Source organism: Odontomachus brunneus, unplaced genomic scaffold, assembly GCF_010583005.1.
Source record: "Odontomachus brunneus isolate Ranch 3 - 2012 unplaced genomic scaffold, Obru_v1 Obru_scaffold_009, whole genome shotgun sequence".
Taxonomy (NCBI): Eukaryota; Metazoa; Arthropoda; class Insecta; order Hymenoptera; family Formicidae; genus Odontomachus; species Odontomachus brunneus.
In genome coordinates this window covers 1,107,106-1,134,934 of record NW_022639459.1, presented here as the reverse complement: position 1 = coordinate 1,134,934, position 27,829 = coordinate 1,107,106, and the positions used below count along the sequence as shown (strand labels likewise).

The following is a 27,829-nucleotide window of genomic DNA, read 5'->3' as shown; positions in this document are numbered from 1 at the left end:
CGAACCCTGAGAAAGTCCTCGAGAGGTTCGTCTAGTACCCAAAGAAGTGCCACCCATAAAGCCCTCGACAGATCTGAAACTGAGCAGAAAATCTAAAAATTTTAGGAATTTATTAGGTAAGTGCAGTTGTCTCAAGATGCACAAAAGAAGACGTGGGAGAACGTTGTCAAAAGCACCCCGCAGATCAATAAATACCACACCAGTAAAAGCATTTCTAAAAAAGCCCCGCTGAATATCCGCGGAAAGCAAGAAAAGACAATCCGTTGTAGATCTCGACTTACGAAAACCAAATTGTCTTTCAGCAAAAAAGCAATTATTTTCCAGCCACCAATAAAGTCTATGGTGAATTAAACGCTCAAAGATCTTTAGAAGGCTATTAGACATGGAAATAGGCCTCATCGCAGAAGAGTTGGCCTTGGGAATAAATATCATAAAATATTCAGACCAAGCAGACGGATAGGAACCGAGATTAAACATTTTATTAAATAAACCAAAAATAAATTTTTTTTGTAGATAAAGGAAGTCTAAGTAAAATATGATTAGGCACAAGATCCGGACCATGAGCAGAACGTTTTTTAATTCGATTAAAAGCACAGCAAAATTCATCCCAACTAAATGGTCTAATAATATATTTATTATACTCGCAAACAGAACTACAAAAGGAGCTCCAATCTAACGAAGGGCGAGAGGATAGCAAGGAGCGTTAACATAATCATTCGGAAGACAAAGGTCCAAAGGATCGGTCCATACGCTAGGGACAACAATGTCAAAAGCATCTTGAACCGCAGAAATTCTATTTTCTACATTCATAGGTGGCTGAGGAAGTCTCCTAAAGCAGCATATTGATTGGTTATCGCACAAACTTCCGCCGCGCGGCAAACGTTGCCACTTCCTATGGGCAGGAGCTTTGACTCTCTCTTATTGGATATTCAATGTGTTCCGAAACCCATTAAAAGAGTTTTCACTTTCTGCAATATTATACTCATTACACGACTTTTACAAAGGACAACTTTTTCTTTAAACATAATTTTTTAACATTAAAACGTGTTTCAGTACTGCGTGTAATGGCTCCTGCACACAGGACGCGGTAATGCTTGCCGTGCGGCGGAAGTTCGAGCAACAGCCAATCAATATGCTGCTTTCCGTAATAATCTTCTAGCTCTTACGAAAAAAATAACATATTGATTGGCTGTCGCGCGGACTTTCGCCGCGCGGCAAGCATTACTGCGTCTTGTGTGTAGTAGCCATAAGGACCAATAATCACTGACCGCTCACTGATCAACTATGTTTTCTGAACGCAACCAATGACGTAATGACTAAGTGCCGCCATTTCTAATTTCTCATTCCTATTCTGTCCACACGCCTCAAGTGGCGCTAGGATAAGATCCAATTGGCAACGCAGAAGAGACTTTGCCATCTTGTAATTAGTTTTGGTATTCAATCTTCGACCCAGTTCGCCCGCGTAAGCGCGAAAAATGTTGTGGTTCTTAAAGTGCTCCGAATCGAGTTCACGTCTCGTTGTCGCTCGCTGTCATTAATATCTGCATCTAACTGATCGATTTAGTCGCCTTATCGCGTAAGGAGGTCATTTTCTACGGCGGGTTTTGCACGCAAAAGTCCGCGGTGCATTCTGGGCCAGCAATGGTGGGCGCGTGATTTTGAACAATTCGAGCTATCGAAGGAACGCGCAGGTACGTGTCTTGGACGTGAAATATCCAACGTGAATCTTGTTCGTCCTGCCTCCCGGAGCCGGGCCTCCGAGCTTGGAGAGAAACGGAGTCTCCCCGGTTGCTGGTTTTGATTTTGGTGATACGACATCTACTTCGTTGTCGATTCGAACATTTTGAGGTTATGTTCCATGTTATTCGAGCTGCGCGCCGCTACGCTTGACGGTTTCCTCGATGACCCGTCCGTTGCCGAGTTTCTAATCATGAATCTTCCGCTGTAAGTTCGCGCAACTAATCGTTTAAAATCGAATCGTCTACGGTACGCTCAAAAATCCGCTTCACAAAAATGGCGCGTTCCGCCAATAAATGGCGCTGATGTTCTACGGACGATTCGCGCTTTGAACTCGTTTTTTTGGCGTATTCGAATCTGTCGTACAGCATTCGAATTCTCGCTTGCTTCGAACTTCACTTGAGTGTTGTGGAGGCACAGTCGACAGCTGTTTCGCGATTTTTGAAAGTGCAAGTGCGAAAAATCAAGTTCCACCGTTTCAAAAAGGACGATTGCGGGCTGCATCAGCGATGAAACGGTAGAATCGCAGCGATTAAAATGTAAATGATGTTACACCATTAATAGATCGTGTGTTTGTGCGCGATCGTAATGTTTATGTTGCAATTGACATTGATTACTCTGAGCATTTAAGTGAATATCAACAAAATTCTGTGCGAATAGAGTGGATAAGTTTTTTATTGTTTATTATTACTTACATTACTTTTTTATTTATAGCTTAATTATATCTATATAATCATTAGACTATTCTTCTATGTTTGCATTATTGCACAATAATACATTTTTTGATCAGCTCAATATTTGCATAGTAGAAATTTCATTAAGCTTTATTTGTTGATACTATCATTCTTTGTAGTAATTTAAAATATTTTGGTAATATTACTTGAAGATGTGTCTTGGGAGATGAGTTTTTGTTATTGTAAGCTTGTTTTAACAAACACAATTTGACTTCTCATCTTCAATGACATCGATGTTTCATCAATCAGGTGATATTATCATGTCCACGAATAAGGGGCAAAATGCAAGGGCTTTGGTGGAGCCTGTAGCCTTGGATTCACGTACACTGGGAGATAGTGACCTTAGTGCACTGAGCTTATCGAACAACAGTGAGCAATACACTTCAAATGACTTTGATGCCTTTGCAAATATTCAAGCAGAACTTGATTGTATGAATGCCGAGGAAGTTATGTCAACAGATGAAGACCGGATAGTGCTCGAGGGTAACATTGAGACTGACAACATAGTACCTGAAGTAGAGATGACTGATATTTCTGAGCAAGTGCAAGAGGAACATGTTTATACCATGGCCAATCAAAACAGCCAGAATATCGTATTTCAAACCAAGCCTACATTGCAGAGAGTGCCTGTATCTGCAGTTCAAGTAATACTATTAATCCTATTTGCAACTAATCAAAAGACTAGCTGTATTCAGCAGAGAAAGTTGCTGTATAACTGTTGTAGACTTTGTGAATCTAATTAGTATATTCTCTTTAAGTTCAGTCAAAATTAAAGTTGTACATTAATCAGAGTCATGAATTTTACAACAGTTGCAATAGATGCTGAGCACGCTGATGCTTTATTCATTCATAATATTATTTACTTTCACAGGTTAAGCCGAATGTCTGTCAAACTACACAAAGTCAATCAATTATGATAGTGTCACCTGCAAGTGGACAAGGCACCAGTCAGATTCTTAAGATATCACATCCACCGACAGCATCTGCTGAACAGCTACAGTCACTAGCCCAAACTCTCATAGCAGGAAAGCCCGCGGATGGGAACGTCGTTCAGTTGAGGTCGACACAGCCCACTAAGTCTATCACGACAACCAGCTCCTCGGGAAATATCACAATTAGTAATATGCAGAATGTAAAGATCGCTCAGCCGACATTAAAACGAACAACACAGAATATTCAGCAAGGTCGCAACGTACGTAAGATATTACTGCCGTTTTTGTAATCCCAAATTGTGTTTAAACGAGATTTTATGTCTCAAAGCTCCTGGATGATATTTTATCTTTTATAAATTTAAATGTCTCTTAATTGTACAGGTGTACACAAAGATGATACTGACAGGAGGTCAAACGCAGTCTGCTCAGCAGGTTCTTATTACGAGTTCACAAAGTGAAAGTCAACAGAGCCAAGGAATTAAATTCCTCAATAATAGTTCTTCTAATTATACAAGCCCAACAAAAACTATAACACTAGCTCAAGCACATCAAATTGGTATAATTTCTAATAAAGTGCAACATATTTTGCCGTCATCATCACAGAAGCAGGTGTGTTGCCAATTTTTATATTGAGTATTATGATTTATTAAAATATCAAAAGTACAAGTAAATCGCATACAATGACAAGTGTTAAATATAAAAATATAAATGAATGAAAAATTTGGAAATTTAAAACAATTTTAAAATGCATACTGTCACGCACAAAAAAAGCTCGTCAAGAGTTTGAAAATATATGTGCAATTATATTTATATAAAGTATATATATATTTTTTTTTAATAGATCAACTGTACATTTTTTTTAAGGGTATGATTTTGAACAAGTTGCTACAATCTTCGACATCACAACCATCGAAAGTAACCATAGTACCTACCAGCAGTACTACAAAGTCACCAACAAAAATTCTCCCGGCACCAGCTGCGAGCATTCAGGCGAAATCTTCAACGACGACGAATCAGCCGTCGACAATTATTTCATCCAAATCATCCACCCAGCAAAATCCACAGAAAGTGATTATTAGACAAGTAAGTCAGATTGTAAATAATTAAAGTTTAAAATCGAATTTTGACATTAATATTACTGAACGTAATTGCAAAAAAGTAGAAATGTAACAACTTTCTTTTTTATATTTTTCTCTTTCTGTACATAGTATTATCAGTATCTTACAATCTTACTTATACACATTTTATTATACTTATTTTCTGATAAAACTTTTAATATTAAATTTGATTTTACAACAAAAATTATGTTTTCGTTTCAGAGTTCTTTGAAACCCGGCACTGTACTTGGAAGTGGACAAGTCATTAGAATACCTGCTAGTCAGAACATTGTGACTGGATCAAATCAAGTTCATCAAATTCAAATGCCTGGCAGACAAGTACTTTGCTTTTTAATTCATCTATAGTTGAATCGTAATGAGTAAACGTTGTATACTATGTTGTCCTACTTTTCAGGTGCAATATGTAAGATTAGTCAGTACACCTTCATCAGGATCCACCAATGTGGTTACTGTAAGCAAGTCAAAGTCTGCCACGACACTTCAAACAGTAGGTATTAGTCAGAAAATAGGCAATCAGCAACAGATCGTGAAGGTATAATAAAAGTTCACTAACATATCACTGTGAATAAATAATATAGTAAATAGTAAATGCAACGTGTCATATGAACAAATTGATTTTTAATCGATATAAAAATATATATAGTTTTAGTGGTATTTAAATAGTTTTGTATATTACTATAAATAAATAATAAATATTATTTATTTATATTACTATAAGTAAATAAATAATAGAAATACGAGATAAACTATGATATTTAAAACATGTATAATATATTTATAATATCGTATTTTATATATCTTTATAATTCTTTTTATAATTTTCGTTTAGGTTGTGCCACTAAATACTGGCAATCAATCTCTGAGGACCGTTGCACCGAAGGCAACACTTACAAGTGGAAGTCAAAGACTTCTCATACCTGCAGCAACCGCTACTGGGACAACTGTCGGTAATCAGCCAAAAAACACTGTAGCAATTCCTGCATCAGCGCTAAGCCAATTAGCGTCAGGTCAAGCGGTCATATCAGCCAATTCGAATGTTGGGAATATCGTTGTTCTTCCCGCTCAATACATTCAACAACAGGTATAATTCGTTAACGTATTTCTTTTTTTCTTTCATTGCCCTATGCTTTTCATCATTTAATTTAGTATAATAATATAATAAAATATTGATTTCATACTAGTTTTCTTTTTCGCGTCAAATGTTCATTGTATAATATTAAAAAGAATCCTATATGTGCGTGTAATCGTATAAAAAATAAATTAAATTTTTAAACTTTTATAACGGTTTTAATGATAACATGTCTTAGATCAACTTTTATTCTCTCCCTATCTCTCTCGCTCTCGCTTTTATTCTTTTGCTCTTTCTCTCTCTCTCTCTCATTTGCTAGAATATTTATCTATTAAATCTTGTAAAAACTTCTTATTTATGTATTTAAACGATACTATTTGGAATAGTCAACGGATGATACGAAATTGAAACCACAACAAACAACATCAAATCTAATTGGAAATACACAAAGTTCTACGGCAACTCTATGCGTAATAGAAGGGAAGAATACTCAAAGAAATCACGGCAATGTTGAACCGAACGGCATCAGGCCAAGAAAACCATGCAATTGCACCAAATCACAGTGTCTTAAACTGTAAGTATTTTGTTAAAATATTGGAAATTCGACTGTAACTAAATCTCTAATTCTCTCCTCTCTTTTTCCTCTTCTCTCTTTCTCCTCTTCTCTCTTTCTCCTCTCCTTTCTCCTTTCTCCTCTCTCTGACACATACACAAGTAGGTTATATAATTTTTTATAATTATATAATTTTTTCAAACAGTATTTTAATAATAAAAAAAATTTCTCGGTCGAGTATTTTATTATTCAATTATTCATTTGTAAACAGATGCCCTATAGTAAGCTTTGAAGTTTGTCACTTTCCTTTGTTATCATCATAATACGACTGACATTGACTCAGGAAATATGACTGAAGTATCTTTATAAAAATATACATTAAAATACGTGTAGTTTCTCATGAACAAATTATTATAACTTAGGCAAGTTTAATTGGAGTATGTGCTGCTATAATTACAGAAATATTCAAAAATATATTCAACATTAATGAAATTATAGTTAACTGTTATGTATTTGTTTTAATTTAAATAGAATTTATGTCAGAAGTATATATTTCTATAATCTAAATGTCTTTATGACAGATATTGCGATTGTTTCGCAAACGGCGAGTTCTGTCATATGTGTAATTGCAACAACTGTTCGAATAATCTTGGAAACGAAGAGGAAAGGCAACGCGCTATTAAATCCTGTCTAGAACGTAACCCTAATGCTTTCCGTCCGAAAATCGGTAAAGGTCGTGAAACTGGTGACGATATAAGGAGACACAACAAGGGTTGCAATTGCAAACGTAGTGGTTGTCTAAAAAATTATTGCGAATGTTACGAGGTAAACTACATGCAAACATGGTTTATAGCAAAACCATTTTTTTGTTCTAAGAACTTAATATTGAATATTTTTAAATAATCTATACTCTTACTTCTTAGTATAATAAATTCATCTTTTCCAGGCTAAGATCCCATGTTCTGCAAACTGCAAGTGTATAGGTTGTCGTAATATTGAAGATACAATATTGGAAAAAAAGGGGTTGAAAGATCTAACAGATACAACCGAAGTCAGGACGACTCAACTTAGTTTAAATAAAGCGCAGCTACAATTGTCGGAGATGGCATTTAGACCACCGGCAGCATCTAACTCTGGCACCAGGTCTTTGATGATTTCGATTAATCTCATTACTTTTACCGATTGTATTCCAACTTCTTTGGTTCTTTGTGTTATATCTATTTTTCATTTATTACAGGCAGCCATTTAATTTCTTGACGGACAAAGTGGTGGAAATAACGTGTCAATGTTTAATGGCACAAGCAGACGAGGCAGAACGTAATATGTTTGACGACGAGACATCCCAGCGACTCATTATTGAAGAATTTGGTCGATGCTTGAAGGAAATTAACGAGTCAGCGCATAAAGCTGAAGCTACCTAGCAGGTGCACTTGTGGGCTTTTTATTTTAATTTTCGTTTTTCACTACTCATTAACATGTCTTTATGGAAATTGGGTAGAAATAAAAAAAATAGCATAATGAGTTGCGTACCAAAGACAAGATCGCGGGATGCAAGAAAATCCCAGATATCCTTTTAACTCGCTAAATTATCCTTTAAGCGTTTTTTAAGCTCCTATGTACTAACAACGGTTTGTAGTTGTGATTGGTTGTGGTATCTAAATAACCATATTACAGCTCATGCTGAGTTTCCTTCTTAGGTATATTCGAGGGTCTTTGTCTAAGAAAGAACAAAATGATTTAGTACTAAGGAGATTAAAGAGGAATTGAATAATTCTGCGTGGACTTGTGTTTCCTAGTGACAAATAATTTTAGAGAACATAGTCTAGGCGGGCAAATTTGTTTATTCTTCACAATTTCTAATATAGGACAGAAATAATATTACTTTGATGTAAAAAGAGTGAGAGAACGACCATTTTCTTATTGCTGACGAAAAATTAATTTTTTTGATCTTGATAATATTCAAATAATTACAACTAATTATCTTCTTAGATATATGTTATTAAAACATAATAAATCATAACAAAAAGAAATTATAAAACGTCAAAAGCGTCTTCGCCTAATAGTTGAACTACGTAATCATCACTTCATATCTTGCGCGATATTAGAAACGTTACATGTCTGAAGAAGCGAATTCATATGTTACATTTCTGTGAATTTACTTCACAGATTTCGATTGCAAACTCGTTTTCATATATAATTTATAGAAATTTACTATATTTACAAAATAATATATATTAGATAGTAAAAACCAAATAATTATATATATAATAATTATTTCTATATATATATATGTATATATGTGTATGTATGTATGTATATATATATATATATATATATATATATATACAATCTAGAAAATGATGTTGCGTAGGACATTCTGTGCTTATATGTAAAATATTTGCGCATTTGGATCTGATGCATTCGTAGAAAAATATTAGTCAACATTTTTTTCACAAATTATTTCGTTATAAATTGTTTTAATAACATTAAACGTCAAATAAACTTTATAAAGTATAACGTGTAATTACACGAGGATATAATAATATAATTTTGTTATCAATTGATAACAAAAATGAAAACTGAATTACACTATGTCTTTAGTTTTCGATGGCATGCAACTTAAATAATTGATCGCAAACAAAATTCTTAATAAGAACTCTAATCAAGAAAAAAATTCCAATTTGCCTGGGATATATTATACATATGTATTTTTTTTTACTTAAAATATAATTACGAGATCAAAGATGCAGCTACAATTTATACGAAGATGTATGTATTTACATTATACGATTTTAGTGTACATTCAGGTTTGTAATGTTCTTTCTAGCGATTTTGCCGTTTTGCAGCAAATACTTTTACTTGAATTTTGCTTTAAGAATAATTCAGTTATCTGATTATCACCTGATATAATCATCCCCTCAATTTATTCTTTTCTCTCTTGTATTCAACTTTCAACTTTGCAAGAAAGATATTAGTGCATTGCGATTTGTACACTCGACTTTAAGAAGTCGTTGCAATTAGTATCTATGAATCTAATAGATAACACACATGGTGTTAACCCTGGAAATATCAAATTAAACAAAAGTAAATAATATATGGTAGTTTTTAACTATTGTTGCTCATATAATTAAATTTTATTTCACATGTTTTGCACATATATTCATTGAATATATATTTGTAAATGTAAGTAAGAATAGCAGAAATAAATTGTAAAATGATAATTAACACAAGTAACTTTCATGCTGTATAAAATACAGATATAAAGTGCTCTGCTTGATAACGTATACAATAAAGATAAACATTTTGGTATTTCGAGGGTTAGAGTAAGTAATATTAAATATCGATAGATTTTTAATAATAGATATTACTTGAAAAACTTTAAATGTATAATCACATTTCGAGAAATAAACAAATGAAAATAAATTATTAATATGTATTCTTGTTATATCATTTTTAATATTTCTCGCAATGTAGGAAAATAAGATGTTAACAACACATAGAACTTAAACAGTTAAGGATCCAAGAGATACTTGAATAAATTTCAAATTTTGTTTATAATAAAATACAGTATATAAAAAATTGTACACTGTAATATCATGTTAATAAATAATATATTTACAATTTATTATTATTTACAACTACTAGATTTTATATATTTACACAGATAATTATTACATGTCTGTTCCGAATTTGCCTTAAAAATAAGAAATCTTGGACTTTATCATCTGTAAAATGATAATAATGATCAAAAACGCATGTAATGAAAAATAAAATTAAATAATATATTTCTTCCAGTAATTGAGAAATTATCTGATAGGAAATAAGTAAAAGATTTTGTGGACATACAACACTTACAAATATAAACATGAAAACTTCTAAACATAAGTCCATAAAATTTATCTTGTTCTTCCAACTGTTTAACTTTTAGCTTAGACCTTTTAATCTATTTTTGTAAGTACTATGCCGACAAATTCTTTGATTCCCTTTTTTTCAAATTACATGTTTAAAAAAAAGAAGTAAAAATTACATTTTTTTAACAACATATATATTACACATTATATCCTAAAGCTATATAATTTTATTTTCAAGTCTTCTTATTCCCACTGTATTTATTAATATCTTTTTACAAGGATTCCACAGCAAAATCATCTATTTTCTCTATTGTAATAGTATTATCATCTTTAGTCTTTATCAAGTCAGGACAATCTTTCTTCAAGTGTGTTACAGCACCACAAATTTTGCAACAACCACCATTAGGATAGATTCCTTTCGGGTTGTCGGGACATTGCGAGGAAATGTGTCCCTGCTCATGACAAATAAAACATTTGGCGTATCTATAAGTGGAATCCTTATTCACTTTACATCCAAAATGAGTGTGTTCCGTTGAGCCACATTTGAAGCAAATCCCTGTTCCTACTTCTTCCTTTCCGCCGAGCTCAGGACAATCCGATAAGACATGTCCAGACTTGCGACAATTAAAGCAGAGAAATTTCTTAGCACGTGCCAGGGCTCTCTCAGCTTTGCGTCTCTCTAGCTTCATTGCAATATCTACTTCAGATTGTGGTATACCTGTATAATATATATTAATTATTGTATTTTTTTCATATCAATGTTATTTTTCTATTGTTAATAAAAGATTAACGTTAACTCTTCATAGTTTCCAAGATTCTATTTAGATTCTCAAAATAGAACTTTTAGTTTTCTCCAAGTTCTGTGAATTCCCTGACATATATATTTTTCTTTTGTTTTTTCACATTTCTGTCAATTCTTAAAATTTAAAGTTAAAATGTTATTATTGCATACATAAAATTTTATACTTACCCTTCATTAACAACTCTTGTTTGAGTTTTGCTAACCTTTCTGCATCTTCCTTTTTAACGGGAAATCCATCATATTTGACAATTTTAGTTTCCACACCATTAATTATAATTGTTTCGGCACCAGTATCTGGTTTTTTTCTTTTGTATTCACCATTATTTTTAATTTTCTTTTCTTTTACTTTGCTTTGAGAATTTTCATTAGATTTTTCCAATTTCCTCTTTAAATTTCGTTTCTGTCGTTTGCTCAATACAAGAAAATTTAAACTTTTGTTATTTTGTGAAGTATTTGACTCTTTCTTATCAGATTCTGAATGCGTGTCTGTATCATTAATATTGTGTTTCTTGTTAGAAAATTTATTATTCTTTTTATCTGTCCTTTCAATTTTTCTACTTTTCGTCTTTTCTAATTTCCCTACATTATTACTTTTAACTGTAACATTATGAGTGGTTTCATTATTTATAGAACTTTCGGTGAGCTTTGTGCGATGCTTTGACTTTAAATTCTCAAACTTATTGTGATCAAACTCTGCCCAATTGCTGGTTTTAATTGCATCGCTGTTTTGTCGGTCCGTTAATAACTCTTTTGCTGACTTTTTATGTTCTACATTTTTTTTAGTTTTATCCTCTTCTAATTGCTGTTTCATTAAGTGCCATGGTGTAGCCTCATTTGGCATTCTTTCATTTGATGCTTTGGATCCTTTTGCTCTTGCATACCTAGTCATTTTTACAGGTACTAAAAATACAGATATTTATTAATAAAAAAATTTATTAATAAAAATATTACATAATATCTCGAATATATTTTTGGTGTAATTAAAATTTCTCTTACCTGTTTTAAGCAAACTTGAGTATTCATAAACATGTGCTGGCACGTGTAAAGGCAAACTTCTCCTTAAAGTAAAGAAAATTAGATAGAGTAGAAACTCTAAAGCCAGCGGCACACAATATTTATTTTTGTACTGGTTACTTACTGGATGGAAATACTCTGCTCTAATTGGTGCATTTCTGAAGATGAATGGAAATGCACCAATCAAAAGTCATGGCAACACTGCCATCTATAGACTGATGTCTAATTATGTACTCGCTTTACGCCAAAATCGGTCGATAATCTTTAGTAAATGTTTTTAAACTTCAAAAGGTAGCTTTTTATGATTTAAAACTTATTGAAATATATGAAAGAAATCGATAATTTAAAGCAAAATAAATAAAATGAAGCAAAATAAATGTATGGTAACTATATATACATACAAGAGAATGAATTCTATGGTAAAAAATAATGTGCACATGCATACAAGTAATGATAATAATTATATTTTCATGATTTTTTAAGATATTCATGATTTCTTTTAAAAATAAAATATATTTGTTTAGGCAGTTCCAAAATACAAAAACAAATCTATGGTCTACTATAAAATAGCAGTAACAGTGTAAAATATGTTTTGGTGCCGGATTTAGATATGAATATATATGTATAAATGTGATGTTATTATATTGAAATTATTATATTGAAATTCGTATAGCCGAAAATACATAGGCCCGTATTCTAAGTTCTCTTTTAACGATAAATGAGTCTCTAAAAGAGGCTTAGGAGCCACCTAATAAGCTCAGAAGTTATATTTAAGGCTTTTATTGATAAAAGAGGTTTCAGAATATGGGCCATATTGTTCTTATGAGAGTTTCCACTCTGTCTAATTCTCTTTGATTAAATTGTGCCCGGATGCAAAGCATCACGCTTTAGGACAGTATAGAATTCGCGGGTCGTACTGGTGATCGCACTCCTGCTGCGCAAGTGCGAATGAGATAACCACCAATAATCACACTATTCTCATGCAAAATGGCTTTATTCGCGAGAAATATCTGCAAAACACTTTCTCAGGTAATATAGACTCAGGTTCCTTCGTGATTTCGAAATTTTGCCACTTTTCACGGATATGTGCAAAATGGACAAAAAACCATCGTTGATAACCTCACATGACCTCTGCGAATAAATATTTTCAACACTTTTCGGCATGTGGTAACGAAGCGAAGATGTAATGGGCTCGCATATTAGAGTATTTTTACCCGAAATTTATGCGCATTTCCGACTGTATTGCGTCGGAAACACTTGTTTTAATGTATCACGGATTTGCAATCGTTCATGTACGAATCGATACATCAATCGGGGTGATTGCGAGAGTTTATTGCGTTATTTAATCAGGGCAATCTTATTATTCGCCAAAAAAATTTAACTACGTGTTACGCAAGAAGGATCTGTGATTGTTGATGAAAAGTATGACAAATGGGGTTTATATGCATATGTATATAAGTCAGGCAAAGTAGGACTGATATTACTCAACACTATTGGTGATATTAACATTAGTTAAGAGAACCACATTTAAAAGGTTTGAAATTCCAGAAAAGATATGTTTCCACAGTTCAATATACTATATATATTTGTGTTTGCAGGCTACTCAAAAGAGCACAGCTAGGACCCTGTATGTGGGAGCAGTACGACAACAAGAATCGGTAAGTATTGCTATTTTCTAATTGATTGTTATACATACATGATAACTATCTTTTCCAGACAGTTGAGCAAGAAGGAAAGTTAAAATGTACCTTGATACCAGGAGATGGTGTTGGACCAGAGCTGGTGGTTGCAGTTCAGAATGTATTCAAAGCTGCAGATGTCCCAGTTGATTTTGAGCCTTATTTTCTATCTGAAGTAAATCCAACTCTCAGTGCTCCTTTGGATCAAGTCTCCAATAGTATTGCTAGGAATCGAGTTTGTTTAAAGGTTAGATTACTGGTAGAAATTAGATTATTGTGATTTAATTATATAACAATATATGGAACAATTTGTTTTAATATCTGCAGGTAGTAAAACAGTGAAACATTAATTTTTGGCATACAATCAGGAACCATTGAAGTAATATTAGTTTTCAAGTTTCTCTTTTGAACAGTTGCAATTATTTATAAGGGTTAATACTTTATTGTATTCTTTCTTAGAAATCTTCCAAAAAACAAAGAAAATTTATTTCTTTTTTAATAGAATAAATTAATCTTTTAATTTAGATAATATCATAATTGTATAAAATCAAATTATATAAAACTAAAAATTAAATGTGTGTAGATTTCTAACTAAAAGAAATCAAAAACTACTGCTTAAAGAATTTTTAGTTAGAAGTAATATATTTTATAGCATTTAATATATATATATATATATTTTTTTTTTCTCTATGACAGGGTATCTTAGCTACACCCGATCATTCCCATACAGGAGAATTGCAAACTCTGAACATGAAATTGCGCAAAAGCCTGGATCTATATTCGAATGTGGTACATGTTAAGTCTTTGCCAGGTATCAGGTCGCGTCATCAAAATGTAGACTGTGTAATCATCAGAGAACAAACGGAAGGGGAGTATTCCGCATTGGAGCACGAATCTGTCAAGGGGGTGGTAGAGTGCCTGAAAATTGTAACTGCTACTAAGAGCCAAAGAATCGCGAAATTCGCCTTCGACTATGCGGTGAAGAATAATCGCAAGAAAGTTACGTGTGTTCACAAAGCTAATATAATGAAACTCGGTGACGGACTTTTCCTTAAGTCGTGCCAAGAGATTGCCAAAATGTATCCTAGGTATTTAAGTAGTATCCTCATTATTTGAAAACTATCGATATGTGTTATAAAAATTATTTCAAAATATCCTTTTCATATTCTCACATATATTTTGTTTTCGACAACAGGATTACGTTTGAAACAATGATCGTCGACAATTGCACTATGCAGATGGTCTCTAATCCGCACCAGTTCGACGTCATGGTAATGCCAAACTTGTATGGCAATATTGTGGATAATCTCGCATCCGGCTTGGTTGGCGGGGCGGGAGTTGTCGCAGGTGCTAGTTACAGCGCCGAATGTGTCGTTTTCGAACCGGTGAGACATTTGACAATAAATACTTTATATCTAATAACATAAGTCAACTTCGCGTGACTTTGCTTTTGCAAAGAGCTCAGCATGATTGTATACATGTACTTACTATGTAACCTTTACCATCTATGCACCTACATAAGTGCATCTTTAGCACCTATGTAAACTTTATTCTAACACGTAACAATAGCAACGCTATTAAAATCTGTCCTTTAATAGGGCGCAAGGCACACGTACTCCGAGGCGGTGGGTAAGAATGTCGCGAATCCAACGGCGATGTTTTTGTGCGCCGTGAAGTTGTTGAATCATGTGAATCTTAAACGTTACGGCGAACAAATCCGGGAGGCGTTGAACCGTGTGCTGAATGACGGAAAAGTACTCACAAAGGATCTAGGCGGGCAAAGTTCGACGACGGAATTCACCGCCGCTGTCATAAATAGCCTGCGTTAACGATAAGATATCTTATCATGCAACATTGGAGGACGCGATCCTTGATCTGAAGTCATCCCGACACCGTTTATTCGAATACTTGAAGTGACATCGACGAATTTTCTCGTAGTGCTACACCCGTTATAGAGTATTGAACGTTGTAAGTTTGTAAAATCGTGTAATCTTAGGAATTTATTATAATCTCCTCTTTTACGACGATGACGCATTATACGCCCTGTAAACAAAGAGAAGAAAATATCACTGTCGTTTGATCGCGATGTGACGCCGGAGTGCGTGATTAGTTTAATAGTACATGATACGCACAGTCCTGTGCGCGAATATACATGTATATATAATAAATTACGCTACCTCGTGCACACCGTTAAAAATTGCAATTAAGTTCCATTGTTCTGATTGAGACATGTCTGCATAGAGTGAAGTAGTAACTTACCATCTTCAATATCCGTCACTTCAAACAATATAAGAAAATAATATCTACAAAAATTTTATGATTTTCGAGACGGTGATTCTTGTGAGTGTGTGAAAGTAGGAAATTTCAAAGATATTTTTAAATAAAATCATTGCTATATTGAATATGATTTTTCTAACACAAATCGATTTCTCTGATTATTCATATATAAAAATATTGGAGCATTAATTATTAGAAAATGAATATTTTCTCAGATCTGTTTTATTTTATATTGACTTTAGACTTTTGAGTATATGAAATATTTATTTTTCAATAGTATTTCAGCTTAATATTTTTGTAGGTAAAATAATGGTGAAATCGATTGCTGTAAAAAAAATCTAAAATTGCATTACATTTTACAGATTCATATACATTAATGCATCAGTATGAATAATAAAAATTAATATCACAATTTAATTTAAAAAAATCTAAGGTAACATTGAAATTTCTTTCAATGTCTCCAAAAAAGAATCATCTTTACTATGTTATGTCTTCTTTGAAACTATAAAACTTTCACAGACATTATTTTCCTATTGTGTGAAACAAAAGAGATATTTAAGATGGCAATAGTTATTGCCTGTCTATATAATAACAACCTTTATTTATAATTTAATGAAATCAAATATTTTTTTGCTATTATGTTTCAACATTAAAAATCTATGTATTTATGTCTGAATTAAAAAAATTTAACAATTTCTTTTTCTTTTTTTTTTCCATCACTTTTGGTATGTATCTTTAGATAATATGTAAATTACATTCTTAATCTCTAAATCGAAAATTTTTATATATTGTTAGCCTCTAATACGGAGCAGGGTTGTAAATAATTAATTACTTTTTTAATTAATTATAATGTTTAATATTTGCTATATGAGTAAATTTAATTGAAAGTCATTTAATTGACAATTGATTTCAACACATTCAATCAAAAACCCTTCGTCGGTCGAAACATATTTAACTAAATTAATTTTTAAATTGAAAAGAAATTAATTGATATTTCCAACCTTGATACGGAGTATAATTAACTACTGTAACATCAATTGACATTATTTTTGCTAAGATGAACGCTAGCTGCGTTCCGATGTTCACTGCAAGTGCTAAAAATAGTTTATGTTAAAGGCCTTCACACACACTTTCCGTAACAGTAATCGTAAAGCGTCTTCTATAATGGCAGTAGGAGTAGTAGTAAGAAATAAGCAGTAAGTAAATAGACTAATCACAATCGATTATTTTTGAAACGTGAGAATGGAATTGGTCAATTTGCTTACTGCTTATTCTTACTACTCTCCTACTGCCATTGTAGAAGACGCTTAAAACGTAACGTAAGAATTGACCAATTACGATGGAGTATTTACAAAATGGCGACCTTATGTTTCGACGATTCTCAACGACGATTGGTCAATTCTTACGTTACGTCTTATGGTTACTGTTACGGAAAGTGTGTGTGAAGGCCTTAAGGGACGTCTACATTGGAAGTAAGCAGTAAGAACTAGGAAGTAAGAATAAGAAATTGACCAACCACAGTCGAATGTGAGAAGAATAATCAACTATGATTGGTCAATTTCTTATTCTTACTTCCTAGTTCTTACTGCTTACTTCCAATGTAGACGTCCCTTAAGGCTAGATCTACAATAGATGGAGTAAGGAGTAGGAGTAGGAGTAAGAAATAAGTAGTATGTAAACAGACCAATCACAATCGATTATTTTTGAAACGTGAGAATGGAATTGGTCAATTTGCTTACTGCTTATTTCTTACTCCTATCCCTATTTCTTACTCCATCTATTGTAGATCGGGCCTAATGTGAAACGATCTAACGTATACTATAGATCTCCAGTAAAATAGTGAATATCAAACGCAAGCACTGTAGCACACATCTCTCTTACACCAGTACAGGAAGTTCAGTGAAAAGGCACAAACCTATTCGGCAGCCAGCGGTTCATTGACAACCGCGCGAAGTCTGCTGCTACGATCAGCTGATCAGAGTTTTGTTGTTCACGTAGCATACGTATACATAGAGAAGAGTGACCGTATGTGACACGTAGCGCAAATAATTTACGTGTAAATGGATCCCGAGAATTATACGGTGGAATTGATACGTCAGGATATTGTTAAGAACCATCTCCAAGTGAACGCTTTAATACAAGTAAATATATATATATGTATATATAAGTATGTCTCACTGAGGCATATACGGAACATAACCTCAACTTCGAGCTAATATATCGCAAAACCATCACGTTTACAATTATAAGTCATACGTTACGAGTTATATTCCGATGAGCTGATCAGTAAATCATCATGTGTTCCCCGCGAAGGACATACAACAATGCACCGGGCCGTTGGAAGTATTAGACGAGCTCAATGCCGAAGGTAGGACCAAGATAGCGGTGTTGGAATCCTCTATAGAGCGATTGTCGTCTGTCGCCGAGACCGAACCAAACGAGAAGAAAAAGACTGAATTATTGTCCGTCGTCGAGAGCTACAAGGAACAATTGAGCGTATCCTTGGCGGCCTTTCGCAAGGCCAATGTCATTAGTGCGTGTGTCATCGACAAATTGGCCAGAGAGAATCTGCTCTCCCTGCCGGAGGAGCGGCAGAATGTCCTTCGCAAACGACGGGACAAGCAAAGCTTGACGGATGCGTCCAGCCAGATCACGGATAAACTGTTCAGCATCGCGAGGCATCTAGCTGAAACAACTCAGAGAAGTGCTGATACACTGGACACGCTGTGTATGTATTTTGTGTTATTGGATTATTTTCTCGTAGTGCTACACAGGTTTTTGTACAAAATGTAATTTCTATTATAGATAAATTTTTCTCTTACTCATATTTCAATAATATTCAAGATAGCACTAATTATAAGGACTGTTCTTTGTAGCTGTACTGCTGAACTAAGTGCAAAAAGAGTGAGAATTTGTCTCACTTCAATTTATTGCACTAGTTCAGCAGAGCAGCTACAAAGAACAGGCCTATAGATTCTCTCTGTATATTGTATAAGGATAAGAATATTGTTAACTCTAGAATACCATACTTCTTTCAAGACTTGATTTCATCATATTAATATAATGCGCTCAGTCACTTTCAACTATTATTATTTCCTCAAAAGGTGGATATTAGTTGACATATTTTTTTATTTGAGAACCAAAATATCAGAAATATACCTATATCATTAATTATGCAATTGAGGTTTTATAAAAAGAAGATAATTTTACAAAAAAGCCGAATAGAAATTTTCTTATCACAAAAAAGCTATTTACTAAAAATTTATAGTTTTCTTATAACTGTGTTATATAAAACCAATTGCCATTTGTGAAAAATGTAATATTAAAAAAAATATGGACAAAAAAACTATTTAAAGTAAATATGTTTTGGTATAAAAAATTTTAACGTTAAAATTGGCTCAACAATGGCTGTGTTCAGAAAACATAGCTGATCAGTAAGCGGTCAGTGATTATTGGTCCTTACTGTTAGATCTCTAACTTTAGACCAATTACATTGACGAATTGTTCAACTGTTGAGTTTGCTGAACGCACCCAAAGTCTCCTATATCTGTTAAATAACAGGCGTAGCATGAACAGTTGTAAAGAGATGTTTTTATACTTTCCAAATCCGATTCCTTCCATTCATTATATAGAAATGGTGTTTCAACAATAGCATAGATGTGATACACTGAAATATGGTGTTCCAGGGTTAAGAGAAGGTTCATAGTTCTACTAATTCTGCTGTTGTTTTAGTGACATCCTCAGACAAGGTTGACAACACCAGAAACGAGTTGGAGCATCAGCAGCAAGTGATAGTGCAGTCGGGGAAGCTTTTGGGAAAGTACGGTAGGCGCGAAGTCACCGATAAAGCGTTGCTCGCGCTGGCCTTTATGTTTTTCCTCGCCTGTGTGTTTTATATTTTACAAAAGAGACTGTTCTGAGGCCCTGCGCAACGTTGACGAAGTGCATGGATCAGGCGTTTACGGTGATATCACGTGATGACTGTAATATATATAGCGCAGGAATTCTCATAATAAGTCGCGTAGGGAATATACATATATGTTTAAAAGGAAACCGGGTGGGGATTTTTATAAGTATTTTAATGACTTTATGCGTGTGTGGATAAGCTTGCCCGTTAATCTCTTAAAAGCGTTTTCATTCCGTCACCAAATCTTATTAAATAAACTCAACTGGTTGTATATAATGGTATCCTGTAAGAAAATAGAATATTTATGAGATTTCAAAACGCACGCACGTTTCTGCCGCTCACTATCACTAAGACGAGCAATTACACATCGCGGGACGTTGAACTAGTTGGCCGTACATTCTTACAACCGCTCATGAACTCCTCCCTAGTGACTATGCCGTCCCTGTCAGCATCCATCTTCTCGAAGAACCTATCTACTTGGATCTTAATCGCGGGCTGGTTCGTCTGTACGTCCTGCACCATCTCGTAAGTCGCAGTTATTATGGCCAACATCTCCCGCCTCGTGATGCAACCGTCTCCATCCAGATCGTAGAATCTGATGGAAAAGTAGGTCCGGAGAATATTTCACGCGTGTTACATTCGTCTCGTTTCGAGAGCATCGATTTCAATAGAGGTTTAAAAATACTACTAGAATGTTGACGGGATCTTATAGACAACAATTGATTAATAAATAATTGGATACTAATAACAATTGATTTTGATGACATATGTATTAAATTTAGATAAATGTTGAATCATTTAGTGTAATATTGAAAATCGTTTATTATAATATTTAAAATTGTTGAAAATAAGTTACAATCAGAGAAATTGATAACTTTTTTATATAAACTGAAATGTCAGAAATTGAAGTTTCCAATAGGAATGATAAAGTCATAGTTTTTGAATGAAATTTATATATTTCTTTCTCCCCCTCCCCCTTCTCTCTCTCTCTCTCTCTCTCTCTCTGCCAATTCCTGTTGAATTTTTAAAGCAGGGAATATTCTCTCCATATAGAAAATAGCCGGTTTGCCTTCGAAAGAGACAAAAAATCGAATCGAACCTTTTAACTGACTTAAGAAAAACTCCTCGTCAGATTTTGCCCAAAAATCAACTTTAAAATTCGAATCGGGATCTCTGCTATTGGCAGTGATTAACGCTCACCCGAATATCCAAGAAAGCTTTTGGTCCACGCTGCCGTTCATGATCAACGCTGTGCCTTCTAGAAGATCGCCAAAACTGACGAAGCCGTCGCCGTCCTTGTCGAAGCTATGAAGAACGATTCGCGTGTATCTGGTTGGATCACCCAGTGGGAACAATTTGGCATACGCGAGCTTAAGGTCGCCAGTCGTCGCGCATCCTCGAGGACAGAACTGTTTGAAAGCACGGTACAGCCTGCGAATTTCATCCTTGGAGAAGCCGGTGCGCCAGGTCAGGGTGGACAGCTCCTCCGGGAAATAATACAGCGATTGCTTATCGTCCTCTGGAAAACTATCTATGGAAAGGTGATCGACTTGTTCTGACGTAGTCGCAAATTATGGAAACATTCTTATGTGATAATCCACTGGTTCACTCTTGTTTTCTTTATCGTTTAGTTATGTAGCGATGTGGTTTTATTAATTTTAAATTTTATCTCAGAGAATTTTACAAAAGTTCTGTAACTTGTATACTGAATGTATGTTTATTCCGTTCAGAAAATTTTCAAAGAACGTTGCTGTGCCTTTACTGAATTTAGAGACTCAAAAATACAAAAAAAGTTTGTAGAAAGATTTTTACATATGATGATTACGAAGATCTTATTACAGATAAATGATTATTGAGAAAATTAGCTAGACATATTTGATTTTCTACTTCAATCTCCGTAACTCAATTAGTCGATGAAAGAAGAAAAACAAAAGTTAAGACGGTAGAACCAATCGCATCGTATATCGCGACATACCAGTAATTCTTTGGAGGTTCTCCTTCATTTTTCTCAGGCTCCGCTGCATCTTAATCGAGAGGCTGGGTCGGTGAAAAGACTCGCAGCTGCTTTTATCGTCAGAACTACTGCGATTTGACATTCGAAGACGTTTCGAGAAACACGAGGACAGACTGAACGAGCGAACGACGCTTCTGCAAGTAGAGCAGAGCGGAACTGACGCACGTGGTGCAGCCGGCTGCACGGAAGAGTTTTGATGAAGTCTGCAGTAGCCAAAATATTTAGATTTACCGCGGCACGTCTGTAGGTCTCAATGAGAAGCGATGTTTGAACATATTCACAGCAACAATCTTAAGTGCATCAGATAAGGTTTGCCGGTTCATTTTTAAAGGTATTTTTTCAAGCTCATAAATCTCCCATCGAAGCAATTTTTGTATTTACTCTATACTAAAATCTTTGAGAGAGAGAGAGAGAATCTCCAATGGAGGCAGAAAAGTCTTACCAAATTTGCATTAGGATTTTCTCTAATTTTTAAATTGGCAGATTTAAAATGTATCTCTTTTGGATTGACTTATCAAGATGTATTTTATTTTTGGATTACAAAATGTATCTCATTCTTGAATTAACTTTGCAAAATGTATCACATTTTTAGTTTAACTTTCCAAAATATCCCTCATCCTTTGATTAATTTTTTAAAATCTTTATCTTATCTTTTATTTTCCGGAGTCGAAAGAATAGAAATTGGATGACGCGCTTCTCTCTGAAGGTTCCTGTGAAACAATACAATGAGAGTGAGATGGGAAAAATACAGGATAAAATTTCAAAGTCCTGCAAATTCGGGGATTGTCGATGATTATAACAGTTTGGACTGCGACTGAATTTCGAAGAGCAGACTGAGCGTGAAAAATCGCTCGCGCGTATTACGAGCTTCTTTGTGCAAAACCGCAGGGTGGACTTTCTCTGCCGAATGCTATTAATAGTTAGGTGGATTGGAAACCGACTATTACGATAATAGGAAATCGTAGAACAAATCTAGCTGCGACTTAACCGGCCCTATCGCGGTCCGACGACTTGCCGTTTATGGAAGAATTCATAATACGTCAAGTGTAAGAACGATTCTATGCAATCGCGCCAAGTGACCGACCTTGTTTATGATCACGAGTCACAGTTCGATAATCGAGCTTATTACCTCTCAATGACTACTCCTGCGGCGACACTCGAGCTCTTATTTATTCACACATTTATTCACCCAGTTACTATGTGATTAAAAACTAATTATTTCGTATCTTGCGATCGGTATTTCACACAAAATAGTGTACAATATGTGAATGAAATCGGGAAATACTCTGTATAAGATAGCACCTAAAAAAAGAAAGAGAACAGTTATCAGTAACAAAACTTCGCTGAGGACTAGATGTATCGATATAGATTAATATTAATTGACTGACTTTCTTACATTTTTATAATAAAAATATATAAATATAATTTATATATTATATATTACACACATAAATAAAATATATACTTCCAAAATATATCCAAATGGTTACTGTGACAAATTAAGATAACGTGATTAACTACTGCTTTCCTCAAATTCCTGTTAATCTAATTCTTCATTGGAGTTCCACCAACGATAAAAGTAGACGGTACAGAAGCGATATATACCCAGATAGCACAGAGAACTCAAAAAGAATTCAGTGGTAGGTCATCAATTCCAAATTCAGATCAAATTCAGTTCATTTTCAGATGCAAAAAAAAATTCTTCAAAGTTCAGTTCAGTGAAAAGAATTCTTTTTGCATCTAAAAATAAACTCAGAATTGGTGATATACGATTGAATTCTTTTTGAATTTTCTGTGCTATTTGGGTAGATTCCAGTACTGATTTCGCATCCCATCCAAAAGACTTTTCTAAAAAGGAAAAGGCGTATCAGGGACAACGGGTCAAAGGGTAAGCTCGTGTCGCGTGTTGTTTCGATCGAATTCGCGACTCGCTGCGCGAGAAGTGTGTCAAGTTTGCGCGGATAGGATAATCTCTTTCGCTTGTCTTCGGTATCAGCGCCAAGAGACGTCCTTGACATGAAATTCGGAGCAACTTCCAATCGAGCTCGCCGGCGCGGAAGAAGCGGATGACGCGTTGGAAATTGCACGTCGCGGATCGAATTGCGCGGATCACGCGATCTTTTTCGCAATCGCTTCTCGAGGAAACGCGCGAAATTCCCCCGGCTGTGCTTCACGATCGAATGCACGTACGCCCAGGGCAAATCCACGGCGCGGCGATGTATGCAAAATTATTATTTCACCGGGCAGACCCGGTACTCGCGAATATGTATGCAAACGCGGCCGAAAGTGCGATTTATGAATTAAACATTGGCTGCTTATCGAAGAACCATATGCAATATCAGTCCGCGGTCTGCTTCCTAGGGATTGCTTTTATGTAGAGCGTAATTTCCTTTCCACCTTGTTTTTGTTCTTTTTTCACTTTTTCTTTTTCCTGTGCCAACCAAGAGTTATGTGAAAATGTCATTACCATGAGATGCAGCGGCGTGTCGAGCAAGTGAGTAATTACACTGGAATCAGCATCATATACGCAGACGCTCGCGAACGATATTCTTGTGTGAGCGGAATACTCGAGTGAAGCGGATAAGCGCTCGCGACGAATGTTGCATATGAATCGATGTACCTCGACCGAGACAATGGAAAAGGGCCTTCCCCAGGTTCAAAAACGCGATTCCGCAAATTCGTGCGTCAGATCGTGCCGGCACAGCGCGGAATCTCAAATTGTGGAAATAACTGCGCAAGGCGGAACTCGCTGGATATGACAAATCTGAACAGAGGTTCTTTGTCAGACGACGTAAAAATTCGCGGGAATTAAAGATTAAATATGCGCTATGTATACAATATTAATTGTATAGGTCATATGTCAACCGGATTCTGAATTCAGGATCGATGATATAGGATTCAGAATTGCAAGTACTTGGCTTCAAAGACTCCGCAGTCTAGGATATAAGATTCTGGATCGAGGATCCAAGTGGACGTGGAAAATCAAGAATCTAGACAAACAGAGAATCGACGTTAAATAAGCGAGGATTGAATCTGTAAAAACAGATCTCGTCTATTTCTGTGATGCAAAGTTTCAAATCCAGCGATTGGAGCGTACTTATTTGAAGACTGTTTCGCCAAGGCAATATATATCGAAAATGTTAAGCAAAGGATCTATCAGACGATGCATAAATTCACAAAAAATTAAAGATTGAATATATGCAATGCGATATTAGTTATATCCTTACGGAAAAAAACTATTGAAAAACAATTTAAACTAGAAAACTATTGAACTATTGAAGAACTATTTTAACTAGAAATACGAAAAAATTACTATTGAAGAACAATTTTTCAATAGCATGTCAGTAGTTTTTTCGAATTCTTGTAGTTTTTTTCCGTAAGGATATGGGTCATTCATAACAGTATTCTGAATCCAGGATCGATGACAGGATTCTCAGGATTGGCTTCAACGGTCAGGAACAAGATAAGATACAAGATCTTAGGTAGAGATTTGAAAAATCAAGGATCTATTAAAACAAAAGATCGATGTTAAGCAATCGAGAATTAATCCTGTAAAATGAAATCTCGTTTACTTCTATGGTGCAAAGTTACACAGGTCTAGAACGATCAGATCACATTTATTCATAGACTGTTCCTGCGAGGCGAGTACTTACATGTGATGTATGATCAACAGTCACTCGGAAGACTGTTGCATATTCTCGCCATAACCGATCTAAAAGACACGCGCGTTCAGTGCGCGGTGATTCCTCGTCAAAAGGCGATGCCGATTCACGAAGCACGCATTTTTCTGAGCGGTAGGGCGGCTGACGGTATATAAAACAGCAGTAAGCATCCAGCATCTGTCCACTACGCTGGTGTACTTGTTACAATGCTTGCTACAGTTGCCCGCGATTAGGCGGCAGACGCGCTTTTGTCCGAGTGTGATCTCGCAGAGTGAGATTGTGCGCGATTTCAATCATTTTTTTTTGCGTCGCCTAGTTGTGAGATATCGGTGAGACGACGTTGGAACCGTTTAAGAAGAAGAAAAACGTCTTCACATTGTCGTCGGTAGCGGCGGCGGTCCTACGGCTCAGAAAGTGTGAAATTTGAAAGTCGCGCAACCGTGACGCAACGACGTATTCATTATATGGTCTTTTGGTGCGTGAACACGTTGTCGCTGTTTTGTCTATTTTAGAGCGCCGTTACACGCCGTGACACGGAGAATTAACGGAGCGTCGATTAACCCGAATTTTCCTTCTTCAATTATATATAGAGTCCACCTGACACTACCAAAGATCCTATGAAAAAGAACGAAATAGAATAGATTTTAGAATACATAGAATAGATTTTAAAATAGAATAGAATTTAGCATAAAAAATATCAGATACAGCGTTTCGATTGTAAGAGAAATAATTGTTTCATAAAAATGAAGTTTGAGCGAATCAAGCCCGAGGATTGCAAGTGAATAAGAGAATCTTGTTTCTTAAGTATAAATAATTAGTAAAAAGTATAAATAATTTCAAGCAAATTTTACTCTAATGGAAATCAAATTCGAGAAAGTCGCTGGATTTAAAAAATATCCATTTAGTCTGTTTGATCTGGAAATCTGCAAGAAAATCGTCAATTAGATTTCGATACAACGTGCAGAAATGCTTACGATGATGGAAACCAATCTTCTTTGCAGATTGTAAGGACGCGTTGTGAGGACGAAGATTAAGATTTCCCACACATGCGATTAAGATGAAGCTGATCTTCCTATTGTTGCTGTTTGTCGGTTCCGTCTTTTCTGCATCCTGGCTTGATTTATGGTTTCCTGGGCAAACGTCATATAATAGAGGGAATGATCCGTATCGACAGTATCGTCAAGGAAGAGGTGATGGCAAGGAACGCTGGAAGCAAATCTGCAGGACAATAAATGCCGATCCTTACGCATATCCAGGACGTGTGCCTTACCCGGCCGCGCCGGTTTGTCCCTGGTAAAAGTCGAACCCGGTCGAACGGCTGTTTGCCTTGTCGTGCCAAATACAAGCGATAACATACACGCGATGCGTTAAAAATATGAATTTATTATAACAACGTTTTAGAGACAGTATACGCCCACGGATTATGAGTATTTCAGTCAATGTGTTTGTATGTACGCGCGCATGTACGTGTGTCGTGTGTGTATCCGTATGTGTGCGAAGATACATACATAAACTAATATACATAAATATTCGCGGTTACATATAGCTACTTACTGTACCGTACGCGTTGTATGTAAATTACGAAGCGAGGAAATAACTGCCATTGTTTCCTTTACGCATTTTTTCTTCTTTTGTACACAATTTTTATTACGCCTCATTTTTTTTTCTTCTTCTTTCTCCTCTTCTTAGCTCGCACTCACATCTCTTAGTCGGTTTTATTAAAAAAAAAAAAGTTAAATGAATTTTATTTTATATCACACTTATATCGTATCGATACGTTCCTTTGGTTGGATTTACTAAAGAAAATCTCATGTGCCATATTATAGAGTAGCTTTACTCCTTAAGGGGATGTCAAAGTAGATGATGTATTAAAGATACAAAAATGCTCCTTCAAATTTTCCTAAACGGAATGAATACACGTTCGGTATGTACAAGTTTGAGAATTTTTGTATCAGGTAAATATTTGATTAATAATTGAAAATATTTGAGACTATAATATTAGAGTATAAGGACATTTGTAATACTGTCGACCAATACGAAACTTTGCAGAAAATAGTCAGTATTTTCAAAGTTTCCAAGTATGGCATCCCCTTGACCAACACTGATGCTTTTCTTACCTTTTTAGCTCTACATATGAGGTGCAAGTGCGAACTCAAAGTACATTCGCTACTTAGATAGAATTGCATTAAAGGCTTATTTGTCGATTTCTCGCGTAAAATCGGCGATCGACGCATCTTAAGCCCGTTACAACAACTGTCTAATAATACATCGATAGATAATACTCTGAATTTTCTTCCTTTTGGCGCGTACAAAAATAAACTATGTACATTATTACATAGCAATGTGAGTTTACGCTCGGTTCTCTTAAGAAATGCACGCCCCGTGGCGCAATCGTAATCACCAGTAATCTTAAATAATATTGTGTATATATATATATATATATATATATATATATATATATATATATATATATATATATA

General features: G+C 34.9%; 5 protein-coding genes and 2 long non-coding RNA genes across 16 annotated transcripts; 4 read left to right on the top strand and 3 right to left on the bottom strand.

Moving 5' to 3' along the window:
* Nucleotides 1-1,374: 1,374 nt before the first annotated feature.
* Nucleotides 1,375-9,768, top strand: LOC116840261 (protein lin-54 homolog). 7 transcript variants are annotated; one of them, XM_032806766.1, is made up of 13 exons: nucleotides 1,375-1,691; nucleotides 2,721-2,840; nucleotides 2,919-3,115; nucleotides 3,343-3,663; nucleotides 3,785-4,012; nucleotides 4,268-4,486; nucleotides 4,723-4,839; nucleotides 4,916-5,053; nucleotides 5,351-5,602; nucleotides 5,977-6,164; nucleotides 6,725-6,968; nucleotides 7,090-7,286; nucleotides 7,381-9,573. In XM_032806766.1, exons 2-13 carry the CDS (start codon nucleotides 2,732-2,734, stop codon nucleotides 7,562-7,564), a joined length of 2,394 nt encoding a protein of 797 aa, XP_032662657.1. In that variant the 5' UTR covers nucleotides 1,375-1,691; nucleotides 2,721-2,731; the 3' UTR covers nucleotides 7,565-9,573. The 7 variants fall into 7 exon arrangements, with proteins under 7 accessions (XP_032662657.1, XP_032662656.1, XP_032662653.1 ...); XM_032806765.1 differs by having other exon boundaries at nucleotides 1,375-2,276; XM_032806762.1 differs by having other exon boundaries at nucleotides 2,721-3,115.
* Nucleotides 9,769-9,901: 133 nt separating this feature from the next.
* LOC116840262 (MATH and LRR domain-containing protein PFE0570w-like) lies at nucleotides 9,902-11,981 on the bottom strand. The gene is made up of 4 exons (XM_032806767.1): nucleotides 11,935-11,981; nucleotides 11,793-11,854; nucleotides 10,965-11,696; nucleotides 9,902-10,712 (listed from the first exon to the last, which is right to left on the bottom strand). The coding sequence occupies exons 1-4, from the start codon at nucleotides 11,964-11,966 to the stop codon at nucleotides 10,267-10,269; spliced, it is 1,272 nt and encodes a 423-aa protein (XP_032662658.1). The 5' UTR covers nucleotides 11,967-11,981; the 3' UTR covers nucleotides 9,902-10,266.
* A 691-nt stretch (nucleotides 11,982-12,672) lies between these two features.
* Nucleotides 12,673-15,891, top strand: LOC116840305 (isocitrate dehydrogenase [NAD] subunit beta, mitochondrial). The gene is made up of 6 exons (XM_032806863.1): nucleotides 12,673-12,839; nucleotides 13,409-13,468; nucleotides 13,527-13,736; nucleotides 14,186-14,577; nucleotides 14,685-14,874; nucleotides 15,088-15,891. Exons 1-6 carry the CDS (start codon nucleotides 12,798-12,800, stop codon nucleotides 15,316-15,318), a joined length of 1,125 nt encoding a protein of 374 aa, XP_032662754.1. The 5' UTR covers nucleotides 12,673-12,797; the 3' UTR covers nucleotides 15,319-15,891.
* LOC116840306 lies at nucleotides 14,182-15,110 on the bottom strand. Its single transcript, XR_004377337.1, has 2 exons — nucleotides 14,978-15,110; nucleotides 14,182-14,904 (listed from the first exon to the last, which is right to left on the bottom strand). It is a non-coding gene; the product is annotated as an uncharacterized LOC116840306 (long non-coding RNA).
* Nucleotides 15,892-17,585: 1,694 nt separating the features above from the next.
* On the top strand, nucleotides 17,586-23,162 carry LOC116840222 (vesicle transport protein SEC20). Of its 3 annotated transcripts, XM_032806701.1 has the most exons (5): nucleotides 17,586-17,907; nucleotides 18,080-18,494; nucleotides 19,499-20,198; nucleotides 20,936-22,018; nucleotides 22,354-23,162. In XM_032806701.1, the coding sequence occupies exons 1-3, from the start codon at nucleotides 17,827-17,829 to the stop codon at nucleotides 19,684-19,686; spliced, it is 684 nt and encodes a 227-aa protein (XP_032662592.1). In that variant the 5' UTR covers nucleotides 17,586-17,826; the 3' UTR covers nucleotides 19,687-20,198; nucleotides 20,936-22,018; nucleotides 22,354-23,162. The 3 variants fall into 3 exon arrangements, with proteins under 3 accessions (XP_032662592.1, XP_032662591.1, XP_032662590.1); XM_032806700.1 differs by having other exon boundaries at nucleotides 20,939-23,162; XM_032806699.1 differs by having other exon boundaries at nucleotides 20,936-23,162.
* LOC116840221 (hippocalcin-like protein 4) lies at nucleotides 20,014-21,805 on the bottom strand. 2 transcript variants are annotated; one of them, XM_032806697.1, is made up of 3 exons: nucleotides 21,646-21,805; nucleotides 20,874-21,240; nucleotides 20,014-20,268 (listed from the first exon to the last, which is right to left on the bottom strand). In XM_032806697.1, the coding sequence occupies exons 1-3, from the start codon at nucleotides 21,767-21,769 to the stop codon at nucleotides 20,034-20,036; spliced, it is 726 nt and encodes a 241-aa protein (XP_032662588.1). In that variant the 5' UTR covers nucleotides 21,770-21,805; the 3' UTR covers nucleotides 20,014-20,033. The 2 variants fall into 2 exon arrangements, with proteins under 2 accessions (XP_032662588.1, XP_032662587.1); XM_032806696.1 differs by having other exon boundaries at nucleotides 20,874-21,204; nucleotides 21,649-21,805.
* Nucleotides 23,163-25,675: 2,513 nt separating the features above from the next.
* On the top strand, nucleotides 25,676-27,683 carry LOC116840223. The gene is made up of 2 exons (XR_004377327.1): nucleotides 25,676-25,824; nucleotides 26,351-27,683. It is a non-coding gene; the product is annotated as an uncharacterized LOC116840223 (long non-coding RNA).
* The last annotated feature ends 146 nt before the right edge of the window (nucleotides 27,684-27,829 follow it).

What these genes read in the sequence shown, in the direction of transcription:
- LOC116840261 (XM_032806760.1), top strand. Translation starts at nt 2,696, where the DNA reads ATGACATCGATGTTTCATCAATCAGGTGATATTATCATGTCCACGAAT. An exon ending in AGAAAGTGATTATTAGACAA is followed by an intron (nt 4,487 to 4,722) that starts GTAAGTCAGATT and finishes TTTTCGTTTCAG; the next exon opens with AGTTCTTTGAAACCCGGCAC. An exon ending in CTCAATACATTCAACAACAG is followed by an intron (nt 5,603 to 5,976) that starts GTATAATTCGTT and finishes TATTTGGAATAG; the next exon opens with TCAACGGATGATACGAAATT.
- LOC116840262 (XM_032806767.1), bottom strand. Translation starts at nt 11,966, where the DNA reads ATGCACCAATTAGAGCAGAGTATTTCCATCCA. An exon ending in GAGCAGAGTATTTCCATCCA is followed by an intron (nt 11,855 to 11,934) that starts GTAAGTAACCAG and finishes CTTTACTTTAAG; the next exon opens with GAGAAGTTTGCCTTTACACG. An exon ending in ACAAGAGTTGTTAATGAAGG is followed by an intron (nt 10,713 to 10,964) that starts GTAAGTATAAAA and finishes TATATTATACAG; the next exon opens with GTATACCACAATCTGAAGTA.
- LOC116840305 (XM_032806863.1), top strand. Translation starts at nt 12,798, where the DNA reads ATGGCTTTATTCGCGAGAAATATCTGCAAAACACTTTCTCAG. An exon ending in CAGTACGACAACAAGAATCG is followed by an intron (nt 13,469 to 13,526) that starts GTAAGTATTGCT and finishes TATCTTTTCCAG; the next exon opens with ACAGTTGAGCAAGAAGGAAA. An exon ending in AATGTGTCGTTTTCGAACCG is followed by an intron (nt 14,875 to 15,087) that starts GTGAGACATTTG and finishes GTCCTTTAATAG; the next exon opens with GGCGCAAGGCACACGTACTC.
- LOC116840222 (XM_032806700.1), top strand. Translation starts at nt 17,827, where the DNA reads ATGGATCCCGAGAATTATACGGTGGAATTGATACGTCAGGATATTGTT. An exon ending in AAGTGAACGCTTTAATACAA is followed by an intron (nt 17,908 to 18,079) that starts GTAAATATATAT and finishes TTCCCCGCGAAG; the next exon opens with GACATACAACAATGCACCGG. An exon ending in TGATACACTGGACACGCTGT is followed by an intron (nt 18,495 to 19,498) that starts GTATGTATTTTG and finishes CTGTTGTTTTAG; the next exon opens with TGACATCCTCAGACAAGGTT.
- LOC116840221 (XM_032806697.1), bottom strand. Translation starts at nt 21,769, where the DNA reads ATGTCAAATCGCAGTAGTTCTGACGATAAAAGCAGCTGCGAGTCTTTT. An exon ending in CCTCCAAAGAATTACTGGTA is followed by an intron (nt 21,241 to 21,645) that starts TGTCGCGATATA and finishes TTCCATAATTTG; the next exon opens with CGACTACGTCAGAACAAGTC. An exon ending in AAGCTTTCTTGGATATTCGG is followed by an intron (nt 20,269 to 20,873) that starts GTGAGCGTTAAT and finishes CTTTTCCATCAG; the next exon opens with ATTCTACGATCTGGATGGAG.